This window comes from Labeo rohita, chromosome 9 (genome assembly GCF_022985175.1).
Source record: "Labeo rohita strain BAU-BD-2019 chromosome 9, IGBB_LRoh.1.0, whole genome shotgun sequence".
Classification (NCBI taxonomy): domain Eukaryota; kingdom Metazoa; phylum Chordata; class Actinopteri; order Cypriniformes; family Cyprinidae; genus Labeo; species Labeo rohita.
The window spans coordinates 6,481,650-6,501,035 of record NC_066877.1 but is presented as its reverse complement, the minus strand read 5'-3'; the positions used below and the strand labels follow the sequence as shown (position 1 = coordinate 6,501,035).

The window sequence follows — 19,386 nt, the reverse complement described above, 5'->3', positions numbered from 1 at the left end:
TCCACTTCCACTTCCTGTTTGGCACTACATAAGCGATCACCATGTGCTACCATGTGCGAAGTATTGCCAGTTCCACTGCCTTACCGAGCGTTTACTATTACTCTGTCTGATTACCTGTTGCCGTCTTGCCTTACCTGGATTCTGAGTTTACGGATTACCCCTTTTGGATTTGTTTGACCGTGTGGACTGCTTTCAAGGTTTGACCCCTTATCAGCCTGTTGACTACCTCTCTTTGGATTTCCCCTTTTGTTACGGTTGCTATATTGGACTGCCTTTTCGCTTTTTGACCCACTGCCTGCCTTATCACATTGCTGCTTGGTTTACGTTTATGTTTATACGCTGTCGGACTGCTTTCCCAGTATTGACCTACTGCCCGTTTCTCTGTACTGTTGCTGTCTGTAAATAAACTCCGCAAATGGATTCTTCTTCTGCCTCAGCGTCCGCTTTACACTTACCATGTATTCACGAATAAAACCTTTATAAATTATCTGGATCGTGATCTATAATGTGAGATGGGCGCCGCCATGTTAAATTCACCAGTTTCTCCCGAAATACATGCAAGTAAGTGGCTGGTGAACTGGGAAAGGAATGGAGTGAATTATATCATTACTTACACTATGTGTATCTGATATGAATCAAACACGTCGGCAAATTATACTTGAATGGATTGTTATTGATGCTTCCACAGACATCCGTGTGTATTTTACAAACTCTACATGTATTGTTTTACTAGTACTTATGCGTATTTAAATGTCTGAAACCCACATAACCCGTTATGTGGTTGAAAACACTGCATAATTGCGATTATATGACAAGTGCAGCTCGTGTCTCTCTCTCTTGGCGCCAGCCAACGCGCGAAAACTCAGTTTGAATTTGGCAGTTGCGTGACGTCACCGAATGTTCTAAATCCCATATGTGGGATCGTACTCCCAGGGGCACAGAAATAAGAATCCCGTATGTGGGACCGTACCGCCAATTGTAAGTTTTTACTGTACTTTGATTTTTAAAACCTCACTGACCCAAAATGTTTTAACAGTGTATTTCTAAGTGGAGCAGGGCAACAAGCTAAACAAAGAACAGGATTTCTGTTCTGTTTCTGTTTTCCAGATTTATGAATCTGGAAAAGATTGAATCGTGAAAAGTTCGAAAATGGATGTTGTTATTGTTGTCTGTGAGTACTGCACGCCATTATTGTGGTTATCACATGTTACGTCCCCTGTGGAGAATTAGGGGTACAAGGAAACATAAAATTCCAGGCTTCATTTTAAAATTCCATTCTTTTTCTTTTCTTTTCCATACATGCTACAAAAAGCTGACCTCATAAACTTTTGTGCAGACATGAAAGTCTGACTCAGTCAACCTCCCCAGCGCACCTCCTCTTTATTATCTTAGTGATTTGCTGTTCAGTGATGTTTATGTGGTGTTTGTTTATGGGGGCACCACGCAGCCCCACACGCTGCTCATTGTTCCAGCCATCTGCTTTCTGTTGCTCACGATGCGGTTTGTCTCCACAGCAACTGCTTCGGCTGCAGGAAGAGCTGAAGGGGAAGGAGCTGGAGCTGGAGCAGGCCAGAGATGAGCAGCGCTACCTAGAGGGAGAGGTCCTCAGCCTCAGGGAAAAGGTTGGACAAATTTTTTGACCATTTTGCTAAACAATCTGAATTTCCATACGCATAATAATGTTATTCGAGGGCCCAAACAATGATTTTGAGGGACAGTGTTGGGAGTAGGGATGTTAACCGATGACCGTTTGACCGGTGGTTGACCGTATCAACGTTAACCGGTCAAAGTTGTCGGTAGTCGGTTAAAAAAAAAAGAGATATCTAAATTAGGCTATTATAGACAGTGGACTATACGCTACTACAGTTAGCCATCTCATTCCTCATCTTTTTGTGTTAAGTGAACAAATTATCCCTCACACTCAATTTTTCATAACTCGCCTGTTTGTACTTAATAAACCAATAAAAACATTTGGCGCGAGGTCACAGCGTTTGGGTTGGCGCGCTCACAAGGTTTGCGAAAAGTAAAGGCAACAGGCTAAAACACTCGAGGTTAGAGCGGCGTCTCTTCGGAGCTGTCATTTTCTTAAATGAGCCGTGGCAATGTTTCAAATGAGCTTCTAACCTAGACAAACGCCTTTATTTTCAAAGCGATCACCTTGTACCCAAACCATTTGAAACTAAGGAGCCATTTGTCCTACGATTACATACAACAAGCTCTTCGGCGCCGCGTTTGCGGGACTCATGTTTCGCGCTGTAGGGGATTTTAAAAAAGTGACGTGAGTGGCAGTGTGTGTGTGTGTGTGCGGGAGGCAGAGCGGCAGAGAGATGCGACAGAGTTGCGAAATTGCAGGCGCGGCTCGAAATGGCTGTTATTTCAAATAGCGTACCATATTTTAAACTAATCGGTTAACCGGTTTCAACCGGCTAATGAGGCTCGGTGGTCGGTCAAGAAATTTTTTAGTTTTCGCCATCCCTAGTTGGGAGAGCTACTTTGAAGCTGCTGCTACTTAATTTGAAATAAGTCTTAAGTTTGTTTTGCAATCAACACAATTACATAGCAGAAAACTATGCGGATGCCAAGGTGGCAATATTAAACATTATTTTTTTTCCCCCAACAAAAGCTGATTTCTTTTACGTTTTTCTGCTAAATAATTTCTCGGGAAATATTCCTTACAAATAATGTTTTAATAATAATTAAATTAGTAGTAGTACTATCATTGCATTAAGTAATATATTTCTGTCACAGTTTTTTCAAGTTAAACTGAACTTTTATTTTGCCGGGTTGCTGTGAAAATTTTTATGATGATAGTTTTTCTCAAAAGAAACAGTAAGATGCTCATGAAGTGACACTCAGAGCAGTTCTAGAGATTATGTTTATGTGTTCATGTACTCATATATGTGACCCTGGGCCACAAAATCAGTCATAACTTTTCGAAATTGAGATTTATACATCACCTGAAAGCTGAATAAATAAGTTTTCGAGATACAGCTATTTGAAAATCTGGAATCTGGGTGAAAAAAAATCTAAATATTGATCACCTTTAAAGTTGTCCAAATGAAGTTTTAGCAATACATATTACTATTCAAAAATTAAGTTTTGATAAATTTATGGTAGAAAATTTACAAAATATATTCACAGAGCATGATCTTTAATATCCTAATGATTTTTGGCATCAAATATAATTTAAAAAAAAAATGATTATTTTGACCTAGAAAATGTATTTTTGCATACTGATAAAAATATACCCATGCTACTTAAGACGCGTATCGGTTTTGTGGTCCAGGATCACATATTGAGGCGGCAGAGGTTGAAAACACAGCAAGCGTCAGATGCGCTTCAGTATGTGCTGTAAATGAAACTACGTGTCTGCATCATTCATTCACACAGAAACACACAGAACATGGAGGATTCATATTTAAATAGACTATTTCTTAACATTCATGAACACTAGTCCATATCACATTTTGATTTAAGTGTACTGACCTACTTTTGATTTGATCCAAATTTGTCAAATTCTGTGACATTTCATGTTGTACAGTAAATCCCATTTTTATGACTGGATTCCACAATTCGCATAGCGGAAATCATAGGGCCCTATGAATTATATATATATATTTTTTTTTTTTTTTAAAATATATTTGGATATAATGCAACATTTACTTTCAGCCAATGGCTCTCGATTCCATTCCATTTTTGGTCCTACACAGTAAAATTTTGGGAACTGGGATTTGGGATTCTGAACCACTTCACTCACTTTGATTTCCCACTGACTTATTTGAGAAAAGTAGTGAACATTTTATGCACGCTTGTTTGATCAGTTCACTCGACTGTAAAGCTTCACATGCAATATATAATTGTGTCTCTACTTTAAAAAGTAGCCTTCAGTTACTTACCAGCACTGTTCGGGAGTTACTTTGTAGATGGACACAAAGCCTTATGTAAGCCATTAAGAGCACTGTTCGCTTCAGATATACTGCATTTTGGCAGTATCTGCCTCCTCATGTGTGACAGCGGGAAGCTCTGCAGCCTGGGGTCACTTACTGTCCTCGCTCCCCCTGTGCATGCAGCGAGAAACGCAACTCAACATGGCAGCAGGAGCACAGGGCACACACACACCTGAAAACAGAGACAGCAACGCATGAAAAAGAGCAGGACAGTTTTTTGTCTCAAGATGAATATTCTTTGTTGTGGCTGCAGAAGGGGAACAAGGCTACACTGGAGAGCCAGGTTGTTGATCATTTCCACACTAGACAATGCACAGTCACATATGTCCAGTCTATGAAAGAGATACAGATACAACACAACATCTACATGTGCTGAAAACATTTACAGTGGCCTCAAAAAAGAATTAGCCCAACATGGTATTCTTGTTCATGTCTTTCTTTCTTCAGTCGAAAAGAAATTAAGGTTTTTGAGGAAAACATGCCAGGATTTTTCTCCATATTGTGGACTTCAGTGGTGGCCAACAAGCTGAAGGTCCAAACTGCAGTTTCAATGCAGCTTCAAAGAGCTCTACACAATCCCAGCCGAGGAATAAGGTCATTTCAGTTACAGACAAAAGAGTTTTGAATGTTAAATATGACCTTTGACCTTAAGGAACTTTATCTTATATACTGAACAGACTGTTTCTCTCTTACAGCTTCTTCATCCATGTCAATTTAAATGTAGTGTCTGACTTGATTAAGGTCTATAGAGCTGTTGTCAGTGAGGACAGATGATATGTACTCTCTGTTGCTGAACAGCACAACATGATACCTTATCATTTGTGCCAGTACAGTGGTTTGCCCAGACGCAGGGAATAATGACCAGCCTTGTTTACTCCATTTTCCTAACAGCAGACATTGGTTTGCATGAATGTTATTTGACTGAGATAATAGGAACATCAATAGTCGTGGAGGTCCTGTGGAGCCCATAGTGTATTGCGCTTCTAAACGAACCCGCTAGCAGATGGAAGACGTGTGTACGGTATTTTTAGAACCAGATGGGGTGTGCTTCCACATTTCATAAATATGAAACTGCTATGACCTTCTACAGACACCCTGGCCGTAATGTATGGAATCCCAAATGTGTTTCATTACCCCATTTTTCACAAGCATCCCTTAAAATGTAGTATCAACTCAGCACACCCAAGGCCAGACTGAGGTTTCCCAGAGGTTACATTGTCTGCAGAGCTCCTTCACAGCTGTACTGCAAAATAGGACTGGGTCTGGAAGTGAGTATTTCTGTTTTTTTTTTTTCTTGACAGCTGTTGAGCGCCATGGAATCGGTAGACTTGACAAACCACAACTCCGAAGGCCATGAAAAGGTAAGTCAGGCCAATGTTGCTCTACGCACAGCGTCACTGTCCATCACGTCACTGACGATCACCGGTGAGATTAATTTGCAATACCAGCACACATCAAAAGAGGTGTGTGAACTGCTATCATTGCATCATCCCTTCATTTCTCTTCACACCATGAGCTCTCCGGCAGAAGTTAATTTTAGACTACTGATCTGTATGTTCAGTCAGAATATGGTTTCCCTCTGCTTTCCTGCATAGAATAAAGACTCCCAAACTGAACAGTGTACAAGGAGTGTCAGAAAACTTTTATTAATGAGGAATATTTACAACCAGGAATTGAATTTCAGATTTTTTATTTTTTATTAACTCAATAAATTGAAATAAATTCCTGATTAAAGAGATTCACAATGATGGCCTATATCCATTAAAGGGATAGTTCACCCAAAAATTTAAAATTCTGTCATTAATTTCTCACCCTCATATTGTTCATCTTTGGGACAGGAATTAAGATATTTTTGATTACACAACTGAAATGTTCAAGGCCCAGAAAGGTAAAATAGTCCATGTGACATCAGTGGTTCAACTGCAATGTGGGCAAAGAAAACAAAAATTATGGCTTTATTCAACAATTTCTTCTCTTTTGTGTCAATCTCTGCCACACATTCACAACAAAATACCAAAATGCAAGCCTGTGTCTTCTTCTGTTTGTAAACAAGGTGCAGCACATTCAGATTGTATGTCAGAATGCCGGCTCCTGCATCAGCAGCACCACAAGTATGCGCTGTGTACTCTTGTGAATGCGGAGAGAAGAAATTGTTTAATAAATTCATTATTTTTTCTTTTGCTTTGGGCACAAAAAGTATTCTTGTGGCTTCAGAACATTACAGTTGAACCACTGATGTCACATGGACTATTTTAATGATGTCCTTATTACCTTTCTGGCCCTTGAATGTGTCAGTTGCATTGCTGTCTATGTATGGTCAGAAAGCTCTTTGATTTCATCAAAAATATCTTAATTTGTGTTTTGAAGATGAACAAAGGACTTACGGGTTTGGAATGACATGAGGATGAGTAACTAATGACAAAATTTTTATTTTTGGGTGAACTTTCCTTTGAACTATTCCTGACTGTTAAATTAAATACTAATGTCGATAACATAATAAACACACTGACAAGATATATTTTTAAATAACTGGTTGACCCCATTGTTAGACGAAGCGCTCTACAATCTAGACAGACAGTTAAGATTTAATGGAGCTTATATTAATATTTTGAATCAGCTTTTATTTTTATATTTACCATTTTCATTTTAGAGTTTTAGTAGTTTCAAGTTTTAGTAAATGTCTGTTTTTGTCATTTTATTAGATTTTGTTGTTTTCCATGTCTTTGTATTACTTTGTCAGTTTTAATTTTTTTTAGTACATCAAGTTAAACAAAATGAACAAGACAATGAAAAAAAAAAATCTAAAATTAAAAAATATTTGATTTTATGTTAATTAACATTTAATGCTTAATTAAACTTTCACTGTAATTTTTACTGCAATGTCTTCACATTCAATTATATACTTATAAATTATGATTAAAAGCAGAAATGATTAATGCATTTATTGTCGCTAACCCACAATTTTATGAATATTACGACTTTTAAGTCCTGCATCGAACCATGATAAGGCTAAAACTATGGAAGCCCAAAAAAAGGTATTTGCAACTTTTTTGAGTTTACATCTTACAATTCTGAGAAAAAGTCAGATTTGCGAGATATAAACTCACAATTCTGACATTTTTTTCCCCTCAAATTAGTGTGACAAACTCACAATTGCAAGTTTATATCTCACAATTCTGACTTTATAGCATGCAATTGCAAGTTAAGTCAGAATTCTGAGATATAAACTCACAATTCTGAGAACATATCAGTTTTTTTCCCTCAAAATTGGACTTTATGACTCGCAATTGTGGATTTATATCGCACAATTCTGAGAAAAAAGAATTGTGAGATATAAACTCACAATTGCTAGTTATAAAGTCAGAATCACAAGATATAAACTCACAATTCTAAAAAGAATTTCTCAGAATTGCAAGATATAAACTCACAATTTTGACTTTTTCTCGCAATTGTTAATTTACATATCGCGATTCTGACTTTTTTTCTCAGAATTGCGTAATATAAACTCATAATTGCAAGTTATAGTCAGATTTGCAGGACAGACTCACAATTCTAAGAAATAAAGTCAGAATTGAAAGATATAAACCCACAATTGTGAATTTTTTCTCTCAGAACTGCAAGTTTATGTCTTGCAGTTCTGACTTTATAGCATGCAATTGCGAGTTTAAGTCAGAATTCTGAGATATAAACTCAAAATTCTGAGAACATCAGTCTTTTTTTTCCCCTCAAAATTGGGCTTTATAACACAATTGCGAATTTATATCTCGCAATTCTGACTTTTTTCCCAGAATTGTGAGATATAAACTCGCAGTTGTGACTTTTTCTCAGAATTGCAAGGTATAAATTCATAATTGTGACTCTTCTCATAATTGTGAATTTATATAATCACAATTCTGACTTTATAACACATAATTGTGTTATTAAATAGAATTTGTGAGATATAAACTCACAATTCTGAGCACATATCAGTCTTTTTTCCCTCAAAATTGGACTTTATAACTCGCAATCGCAGAAGTTTATATCTCACAATTTTGAGAAAAATGTCAGAGTTGTGAGAAAAAAAAATTCTGAATTGTAAACTTCAAACTCACATTTGCAAGAAAAAAGTCAAAATTATGAGTTTTTGATCTTGCAGTTCTGACTTTATGTTTTGCAATTGTGATTTTATATCACACAATCTAAGAAAAAATAATTGGGAAATAAAAAGTCGCAATACCGTTTTTTTATTATTATTATTCAGTGGCGGAAACAGGCTACAGTACTAAAACAGCATTTTATCTCGAATCAGAGGCTGTTCTCTAGTCCTTCAAAGAAACATGCCAGACATGAGGCACAGATTACCTAGCATGGTCTATCAAAAAAAAAAAAAAAAAAAAAGTGTAACTGTTTGGACTCATTCCACCCGAATGCAAAAACTACACTAAATGATATATATTTTAGCTTAAAAAGATGCAAAATCATCCCACAATAATTGTGGAATTTAATTATCAAATGTATAAATCTATGTTATGTCTTTTGGAAACTGCATTCAAAATCCATTTAGCTCAAAAATCTGAGGCGGTATATTTCCCTTCAGTTTGAAAGGGCATGATGTATAGCCTATACATAATGTAAAGTTTTTTTTCAAGAGTTAATGATTTTCCATATATAGCTAAAGGCACATATGCACTGCTTCCTCCATTTAGATTTTTTTTCACTGATGGTTCCTGAAAATTCACTGCGCAGGACGTTTGCTATAATTTTGATTTAACCTCTACGTGACTTACGTCCTGCCATCTTGAGCAGCATCTTGGAAGAAGAGCCTCTTAAATGTCAATAGGCATTGATTTCTCTGAACGCGGCAGAATGCGGTGCATTTTCAGTAAAGACTAGCAGGCATGCCCTACCAACTCAACAGTTTGCATGATCCCATCTCTCTCTTATCTGCTTCGTGAAGGTTATTCTGCATCCTGATGCATTTTTTTTCCTTTGTATGCATGTGAACAGGGAGTCAATGGCACGGCGGCACTCTACCACCATCGAGAGAAGAATAACGATGCGGTCATTTGGGGTCCTTTGAGATCAGAGAAAGAGGCTCTCTTGCTCGGTAATTATTCCAACTCCGCTTCATGCCGTTTTGATCTATAAAACATCTTGAGCCGTGTGCTGAGGGGCTTGAATACCAGATGGGCTTGGAGGATTGAGTCCTAGCTTAAAAGCGCAGGAGGGCGAGCAGGTGCAGGAGCAGCCAAGCAGTTGAACGCAATGCTGTCCGGCCAGCCAGCGTTTGAACCGCTGTGATAACAATGACTAGGAAAGGCGAGGGAAGCGAGACAGGACACCGCTGCAACACCTCGGCCTTTCTGTCATGTTTTTGGATGATGATCCTTAGGAGGAGCTCAGGGGAGCTGTTCTTCTTTTTGCCAAGCGCTTCATTGGCTCTATCCCAGAGAAGACCACACAGGCTTCGCTCTATCTAATGGCTGCACAACACCGCTGCTCGCAAAGAGGACACATACACTGCATTGACGGAGCAGGGAACGTCAGCCAGGCTCGGAGGCCCTCAGCCAGAAAAGCCAAACTCATTTGAGCAGAACAAAGTGAAGGGGCGAACTGAAGAACGCAAATTGTTTTAGTCTCCAGGCGCTCCCGTACTAGCTCTGAAGAGGACGTCTAATGCAGTTATTGGATTAGCTTGCTGTGCAAACATAATTTCGTATAAGCTTCCTCCGTTAGGCCATTCAAATGAGTTTGTTTGGTTAGATTTCTCATACGAGTATGCGAAAACAGATATGTTTATCTCAGTAAGCACGACGCGCTCTAGCAGAACGGAGACGTATGGTGTCCGCTCGGCTGTTCTGCGTTGCATTTTAAATCAGAAAGGACATCTTGAGACTCCCCTTCCCTCCCCAAGTGCGGCTCTGTGAAAGTAGGTCTTGTGGAGGGAATTGAAAGAGGTTCCTCTGTAATTGGCGGCGTTACGGCATATAAATCAAGGAAATAAATATTGGCTCGGGCCCTTCAGGCAAGGCACTATATCCTGTGCTTCTGCATCAGTGCTTTACCTTTGCAGGACCTCTCCGAAGTAATCAGCTTAAGTGGGGGAGGGATGGTGCATTTGCTCCAGGCGGCGTATTTATGACTGTGCCACTGCATCTCTTGTCTTGCCTACTAGTCAGAAGCAACATATGTTCATTCACAAGCTTGCTCTGTTGTCTGTCTCTCCACACAGGAATCATATCAACCTTCCTCCACGTCCACCCATTTGGAGCTAACATTGAATATCTGTGGTCTTACATCCAGAGACTTGATACAAAGGTGATTATTTGTTTCAATTCAAAAGTTGGTTCACCCAAAAATCTAAATTCTGTCATCACTGCACCAATGGTTCATGTCCAAACCTATAAGACATCGGTCAAACTTCAAACGCAAATGTGACCCTGGACCACAAAACCAGTCATAAGTTTCAGTTTTTGAAATCGAGATTTATATTATCTGAAAGCTGAATAAGCTTTCCACTGATGTATGGTTTGTTAGGATATTACAATATTTGGCCGAGATACAACTGTTTGAAAATCTGAAAGAAAAAAGAAAAATCACTCATTTTGACCTGTACAATGTATTTTTGGCTATTGCTATACTTAAGACTGGTTTTGTGGTCCAGGGTTACAAATTAAGATGTGTGCAATTAATCCTAAGAGGTCTCCATTGAAAGTCCATCCAACCAAGCCTTTGAAGATCCAAAAAGATCATAAAGGCATCATAAAAAAATCCATAGGAATGTAGTGAAGAATCTCTTATATGATAAACAGATTTCATTTAGTCATTTATTTACATATTAACACACATACTTAGAGTGCATCACATATGGTAAACAGAAGCTAGCTTGAACAAACCTCATCAGTTCTTGTGCATCAGAGAGCAAATGAGCAATGATGAGCAAATGTCATTAATAAATTACAGAATTTTCATTTTTGAGTGAAAAATCCCTTTAATTCATTTCAACATCATGGCAACGAGTGCATGCAGGATTAACAAAAGATTAGAAATAATCTCATTTCGGTCAATATGTTATATGAGCCATATTTTTGTCATCCCTATGACCCTTAAATACCGCATGAAATATCAGAGGGGCTGTTTGCATCCAGGGGTGATCAGCAATGGCACAGCACGGCTTATTTGTATCCCAGCAGCCTGGTGGAGCTTGTCCAGTATACAACAAAATGCAAATTTCATGTGTCAGATGTGGCCTGCCGGGCACCGAATGTGTTCTGACATTTTGCATGGTGGCACTTGTGTGCAGGCAAACATTTTTTTTTACACAACTCCCCTTCCCATTGTTTCCTGTCTATACTTTCACTGTCTTTATAAAGAAAATAAGAAAGCTACTGTTGCAATAATACTGTATATTCTACTTTATAATATTGTTTAATATATGTAGGGTTACCAGGTTTGTACAACAAAACCTGCCCAATTGCTATTCAAAACTAGCCCAAAAGCAGCCCAATGGCGTTTCAAGGGGGGGTCCCTGTTAAAAATCGCATTCAGAATGGTAAAATACCAGTTTTTTGGCGGGACTCCCTGGGTAAAATTACCATTCCAGGGGCTAAATATCACGTTACTGGGGTCGCATCAACCCGCGGACATGAAAAACAACCCACGACAACAGCGTTATAGTAGCCCAATTCTGCGGGAAATCCACGGTCTTGGCAACACTGAACATATGTGACCCTGGATCACAAAACCAGTCATAAGGGTCTTTTTTTTTTCTTTTTTTTTTTTTTACAATAAATAAGCTTTCCATTGACGTATGGTTTGTTAGGATAGGAAAATATTTGGTTGAGATACAACTATTTGAAAATCTGGAATCTAAAAAAATTAAAAATCAAAATATTGAGAAAATCACCTTTAAAGATGTCCAAAGTTCTTAGCAATGCATATTACTAATCAAAAATTAAGTTTTTATATATTTATGGTAGGAAATTTACAAAATATCTTCATGGAACATGATCTTTACTTAATATCCTAATTACTTTTGGCATTAAAGAAAAATCATAATTTTGACCCATACAGTGTATTTTTGGCTATTGCTACTAATATACCCATGCTACTTATGACTGGTTTTGTGGTCAGCCAGTTGTTTTGTAAATCATACTGAGTAAAAGAAATTGACCAATTAGCCTGTATAATGTAAGGTAATGTAATGGAATATATTCTAACATACAACCATTCGAAAGTTTGGGGTCGGTAAGGTTGAATTTATTTGATCGAAAACAGTAAAAAGAATGTATTTGAAATAGAAAACTTTTGAAAGTAGAATAGAATTCTAGTATATATCTAGTAGCATATACTAATTTAATAATGCATGCTTCTACACAAAAAGCAGTAGTATTTTATTTATTTAATTATTTATTTTTTACCTTTGGTTCAAACAGCATCTGTCACCTTTTAATACCTAGTAGATAAACACATTTAAAATTTACAGTCTGGAAAAACAGACCAAAAATATTGATGCTCTCTAGAATATTAATGTTCATCTCTCTAAATTATAAATACCAACTGCCTCTGATTACGAATAGCAAGTAGCAAATCACTGCTTCGTCATCTTCAGGAGAATCTTCAAGTCTCTTTATTTCCTTTTTTTAGCAATAAATTGGTAGCAAAGAAAGTGACTAAAATTTGTTTTTGAAAATGTCTTTATTGCTTTCATTCATGGTCATTTTACCAGTCAGTGAAGTAAATTTGATTGCAAATTTTATCGTTTCATTATCTTCAATAGGAGATAAACCTGCATGCACTCAGGTTTGATGGATTCTTTAAAGGGAACCCCAGATATTAAGACTTATATGGCTTAATAAACCGTAAATGATGTCTCTAACTGAAATATTTAGTTGAAATATTGATACGATGACCACAGCTACTGAAAGAGCTTACAGGTTGCGATGGATATAAGCTAGGCTTAAACTAAATCGATTTTTCCCCACAAGGAGTCTAAACGCCCCTGGATATCGAGTGAAATCCATGCTGAGAAACTCCTTCAATGGCTGCAGCATCATGACGAGTGTCTGCATGTTTACATCCTCCCAGGATGGCATCTAGCATTTCTTGTCTCTGCCGTTCGTAAGCTCTTTCAGTAGCTGTCCTCTACTAAAAGCCTCAAAGGCATCAGGGCTAAAGTGGAGAGAACAAAGACGTGGGTCTTTACGAAGTTTAATTTGTCCACAGGCATCTTCCCTTTCTTTTCTCCTCATCTTATCACTAGGAAAGCAGTGAAGACTTGCATCATGTTGCCTTTCGACTGAAAATTACAACCAAAAGCCGCACAACGTGGTCTCATATTAGTATTTTATTTCCCAAGTTGTGTATTCTGGGTTGTGTTGTGGTAAAAATAGCAACAGGTAGTGCCAGTAACTCACCGAGAGCAACCATTCGATGTCATCAAAACAAAGGCACCCCCCATAGTCCAAAATATGTTTAAAACGATGTGGATTTTATCAATAGCAGAAATCTTTTATGGGTTTTCTACTACATATTTCAGTAAGAGACATAATTTATGTTATATTAAGCCATACAAGTCCTAATACCCAGAGTTCCCTGTAATATCAGATCAGCTGACTAACTTAAAATGCATTTTCAAACTGAAAAAAAAGTTTATATACTCCATGTCTAAATAATGAACAATAAACAGCACAGTAACTGTTTGCAGGAAGCAAATGACAAACATACTAACAAACACATTAGGGCCTTTGATTAATTTCTAAGCCAACAGAGACGAGGATGCAATTGGCAATTTTGTGTCTGTTTATGCACAATATGTTCAACATGCAGAAACAATAACAATCTAAGTGTCGCTTTGCTTCACTCATGTCTCATTCTTCAGATCTCGGCCAGTGAACTTGAAAGACTAATGGTCCGGCTGCCCAACATGTTCAAGCAGGAGTTCAGTGGCGTTGGAGCAACACTGGAGAAGCGCTGGAAGTTCTGCGGATTTGAGGCTCTCAAGTCGGCATGATTCGCAAAGCCACATGCACTGACGCTGAGGCTTCTGGACCTCTGGAGGACTGATCCAGAGTCAGCGAGAAGAGCCGGAGTCTCACTGACACAAACAACAGGCTTTACACCCCGTACCGCCTCAGATCAGATGGCTGCCGCTCCTCTCCAGAGGAAGTGAGACTCTACGTGCGGCGCCGCATCAGATGTATTTACTTGAAAAAGCTCTTTCCAGACTTCTGTACCGATTGCGTAACTTATCTGTCAGTGGCGTCGTCCCTGAAGGCTGGGAGATATCCAGGAATATCACGCCTCTCGGTTAAAAATATGGAATGTTGAATATGGGACACAGATGTGTGATAGCGGCCCTCTGCGCCCATCAAAGCCAGAGTGTGTGTGTGAAGACGATTTCTGCTCTGAAAAATGATTTAATTAATGGCCAAAGTGCTGGAGCTGATAGACAACAGTTGCACAGCTGAAGCTCTTTGGACAGTTTGCTGTGTTTCAGGCCATCCATGTTGTGTAGATGATGTATGTAACTATGTAACATGCTCTTTGTGTCTTGATGCACTGTTGTTAAAGGTCTGCTTATGTAAATTATGATTTTTTTAAAAAGCAATTAAAAACTTTTTATCCAAAATCGGATGCAGTCACTTGGAGAAATTAATTCATTTACTACAATCTTAAAGGGGTCATCGGATGCCCATTTTCTACAAGCTGATATGATTCTTTATGGTCTTAATGAAAAGTCTATAATATACTTAGTTAAAAATTCTCAATGGTAGTGTAAAACTACACCTGTTTTACCTTGCCAAAATCAGCTCTGCAAAAATTATTTCATTCTGGTCGAGGTTGCTTTAAATGCAAATGAGCTCTGCTCACCCCGCCCTCTCTTCTCTCTGTGGAGAGAGGAGCCTGTTTACTTTAGCCGCATTTAGCCTCTAAACTTGCTAACTAGCATATTATTAGGAAAGGCGATCACAAAGATTAATAAAAAAACCCCTTATACTCACTTCTACTGTAAGTGAAGCTGGATCATAAATGATTCGCGCGAACATAGACGGATATATGTAGATCAGGAGGCACATTCCCTTCACAACAAACGTAATCTACTGCATCTTCAGCAGCTCAGATGTCGGGAGTAAATGACGACCACTATGTTCATTATTACATCCAGCAACACAACACCTCAATCACTCAATCGGAGATATTCTTGTCTAACTTACATCCCTGCTCCGGCATCGAAACGAGAGAGGACGGACTGTTACAGCTGATCTGAGCTAAGAAGGTCATGTCAATCAACTATAATGGGAGCGGCCTCTGTCAGTGTGACGCCACAACGACAGGCATCTGAGAATGGCTCGATTTGAAAAAGGGAATGTTATTTTTACAGATTAATTAAAAACCACTGCATGGATTTTTATCATTATAGGGTAGATTTGTACATACACTGCAAACACACATTCATGTTCAAACAACATGTAAAAGTGAACTTAGCATCCGATGACCCCTTTAAAAATAAAGGTTCCGAAAGAAGGTAAACAACTTATACACTTATAACCACTTCGTACAAATAAGACTTAAAAAGGCATGAAAACATGATCTGAGTTTTTAGTGAGTAATCAGCTTGGTGAAATAATAAGTTGTGAATAAGTTCACAAATAAAACATGTTGTTTAAATTGTTACAGCCTTGAGCTGTTGTGCAATGAAGAACCTTTATTTTTCAGAGTGTTAACAGCTTTGTGCTTCGTTTATCATTAAATGCAGATTGGAAACAGAACATTCAAGAATTCTGTTGTTGTTTTGGACTACTGAAATTCCATAAATGTAATTCCAGTTCAACTGCCTTTGGGAGTGGCTAATACAAATCAAATTCAAAAACCAACCCTTGTGAACTGAACTGCAGCCAGTTCGTAAATTCTGGATTTTGCCCAACCCCGTCCCCAGCTGCGTCTCTTAATGTGTCAAAGCTGCCTGGTAGTGTTGTGTCTGACATGTTTTTTGATTCATGTCTGGGATAAACAACTGAACTATCTGCCATGAATGTGGAGCAGAACTTCCTTAATCACCCAGAATATAACAAGCTGTGAATAATGAATGAGAGGGGAGGAGAATGCTGCTCTGTGTGTGTTAAATGTGATCTATTTGCTGTTTACATCAGCCACTGAGCCACTGTTAGCAACATAGTAGTGCATTTGAGACCATCTAAGCCATTTGCATTGTTGCTTGTACCAGCACTGGTATTATTTGAGGCTGTTACAGTAAGGATTAAAGATTATGGTGCTGCAAAACCCAAGGCACCTGCACTTTTAAAGGCCCTATTTTGCTGCAAATGCAGTGTTAAAGGAATGAAAAAATCAATTAGGAGTTTATTAAATAAAATTGGCACCCCACTGCCAGAGCTAAAATCTCCAACGTGTGCCTCTGCTGGCAGCCATCACGCGTCAAAAGTCTTACAATTCTGTCAGAAATTCTGGGCTGCACCCATGTGTAAACTTTCCAATAGCATTTTTAGCATGACTGATAAACTCTTAAAGAAAGCCTTTGGGAAAAACAAAGCAGTTGTCAGATGGATTATGGAAATCAATTGACCAATGGTTGTTTTTAAAATGCAATTAAAAATGTACAACGCCAAAGTAGCAATGTAAGTAATAAAAAAAGCCTTCAACCAGTCAGGACCTACTATTACTGTTCTGAATGTAATAATAAAAGCTCAGTGAGCAGAACATCTGCATTTCCTGAACCTTTCTAAGTGCAGAGAATGAAACAGCCTAACTGTAATGAAATGTTAATAAGCTCAGAGTTAAAGAAGCAGAGGTCAATTTTCAATTTCTAAACTGAGGCCTTTTAATCCCACTCTCGGTGATGACAGCTTGATGTTCAGAGAAGTTATTTTCAAGTGCACACACGGTGGAGGGAAGTGAAATCGGAACCACACAGACAACAAATAAACAAGAAGAGACAGTAATACCTCCTGGAGTATATTTAGACTTCCTGTATCAGATCAAACCGACATCTCCTTGGAAAATGAATTAGCCGCAGTTGAGCTCTCAAACGGTTTTCAAAGTTTGCTCCTCTGAATCTAAACCTCTTATTATCAAGCGCTATGTCATTGATAGTATGCTGATGAGAGCTGTTTGAGAAGAGGGACTATACCGCACTGCAGAGCCCTCAGTCCATGTGATTTCACTTCAACTCACATCTGGAGCTGGAAATGAATATAAGAGAACAAATGTGCCTGGCTGTAAAGAATTGATCTTAATTCTCTCCTAATTTTCAATTAGAACTTTCTGTACCTCCAGTTTATACTGAAGGTACATGTTATTTCTGTCTATCTATGATCCATCCATCTGTTTGTCCACCCATTTATCCATCTGTCTATCTACCCATCCATCTATCTGTCCATCCACCCATCTGTCTATCTTTTGTTCTCTGTTTGTCTTAATCTGTCCAACTGTCTATCCCAGTGGTTCTCAACCATGTTCCTGGAGGCCCCCCAACACTGTTTTCCATGTCTCCTTTATCAAACACACCTGATTCAGATCATCAGGTCATTAGTAGAGACTCCAAGACCTGAAAAGGGTATGTCAGCAAAAGGAGAGATGCAAAATGTGTTGGGGGGGCTCCAGGAACGTGGTTGGGAACCACCGGGTCTATCTATCTATCTATCTATCTATCTATCTATCTATCTATCTATCTATCTATCGGTCTATCTATCTATCTATCTATCTATCTATCTATCTATCTATCTATCTATCTATCTATCTATCTATCTATCTATCTATCTATCTATCTATCTATCTATCTATCTATCTATCGGTCTATCTATCTATCTATCTATCTATCTATCTATCTATCTATCAGTCTATCTATCTATCTATCTATCTATCTATCTATCTATCTATCGGTCTATCTATCGGTCTATCTATCTATCTATCTATCTATCTATCTATCTATCTAACTGTCTGTCTGTCTGTCTGTCTATCTATCTACCTGTCTGTCTGTCTGTCTATCTGTCCATTTATCCATCCATTTATCCATCTGTCCATTTATACATTAATTAGCTAATAAAAACAGTACATAAAAAAAAAAAAAATATATATATATATATATATATATGTGTGTGTGTGTGTGTGTGTGTGTGTGTTTTTTAGAGTCCTGTTTTTATTAAAAATACCAGTCATAAGGGTCAATCTCAAAGATTTATACATCATCTGTAAGCTGAATAAATCAGCTTTCCATCAATGTATGCTTTGTTAGTATAGGTCAATATTTGGACGAGATTTGAAAATCTGTAATCCGAGGGTGCAAAAAAAAAAAAAAAAAAAAAAAAAAAAAAAAAAAAAGAAAAAGAAAAAGAAAAAAAAAAAAAAAAAAAAAAAAAAAAAAATCACCTTTAAAGTTGTCCAAATGAAGTTCTTAGTAATGTATATTACTGAACAAAAAATTATTTTGATATATTTACGGTAGGAAATTTACAGAACATCTTCATGGAACATGATCTTTATTTAATATCCTAATGATTTTTGTCATAAAAGAAAAAATTATCATTTTGACCCATACAATGTATTTTTGGCTATTGCTACAAATATACCTGTGCTTCTTATGACTGGTTTTGTGGTCCAGGTTCACATATGTCAATGTAAAAGTTATGGTCTAAGTGCAGATTCATCTTCTAAAAATATAACTTACATGCATTTATTTCAGCACAATTACGGTGGTTACCATGGTAATACAGTGGCTAAATTAGAATAAACTAAGTACACAGTGTTTAAAGAAATATGTTAAAATAAATCCTTATTATAATCTTCACTGAACTTGATAATACTATTAGTCTCTAGTAAACAAAACATAACCAAACACTGAAGGCTTCATTACTGTCCAAAAGTGAATGTGTGAACATTTTCACATTCTGAATAGCCAACCAAGACCAGTGGACTGCTTACAAAACTCATTCTCCAGGGATTATATATTATGTGCTTGCACAAAAATAATAAAAGGAATTGTTGTTGATGTCGACAGCTGCACTGGACAGACATGTATTGTCTGGCCAAGCTATTTTTATTGACTGAGGCAACGAGCAAAAATAGTGCTGCAGCAATAATGGCGGCCAATGAAATGAGGCCTGCCAAACAGCACATATTACAGCCACACTTCCCTATCTGACGGATTGCTTTGTTTTTTTTTTCACTGCTCCGCCAGCTAATGAAAAAGGACGAGACCCTCTTGTTGCAGTTTCACGTGGCGACCGAATTAATCGCATGCATATTTTTCCATCTTTCCTTCCAGGGTCATTTTGTTTCTCATCCATGATGTCTGAACTGCGATGAGCGTCCTTTAAGTGATGGATGACCTGCGAGGCACCAACACACGGCGGCCTGTTTACACGCTCAGATTGAACGCTTGTCTTTCCCTCCTATTCTGGATCCCTCCCCAAACCGTTAGCCAGAGCTTGTTCTATTGTTCCCA

The 19,386-nt window shown here is 37.9% G+C and overlaps 1 protein-coding gene across 3 annotated transcripts in view; it reads left to right on the top strand.

The window, feature by feature from the left end:
* enox1 (ecto-NOX disulfide-thiol exchanger 1) overlaps positions 1–14,601 on the top strand; it is a 136,982-nt gene extending 122,381 nt beyond the window's left edge. For 2 of the 3 annotated variants that reach the window (XM_051118923.1, XM_051118924.1), the window contains 5 exons: positions 1,515–1,622; positions 5,249–5,308; positions 8,934–9,033; positions 10,159–10,244; positions 13,807–14,601. In XM_051118923.1, coding sequence (XP_050974880.1) covers positions 1,515–1,622; positions 5,249–5,308; positions 8,934–9,033; positions 10,159–10,244; positions 13,807–13,938 — 486 coding nt within the window. In that variant the 3' untranslated portion in view covers positions 13,939–14,601. The remainder of the gene's footprint in view (positions 1–1,514; positions 1,623–5,248; positions 5,309–8,933; positions 9,034–10,158; positions 10,245–13,806) is intronic. The other variant, XM_051118925.1, reaches the window with a different exon arrangement.
* The last annotated feature ends 4,785 nt before the right edge of the window (positions 14,602–19,386 follow it).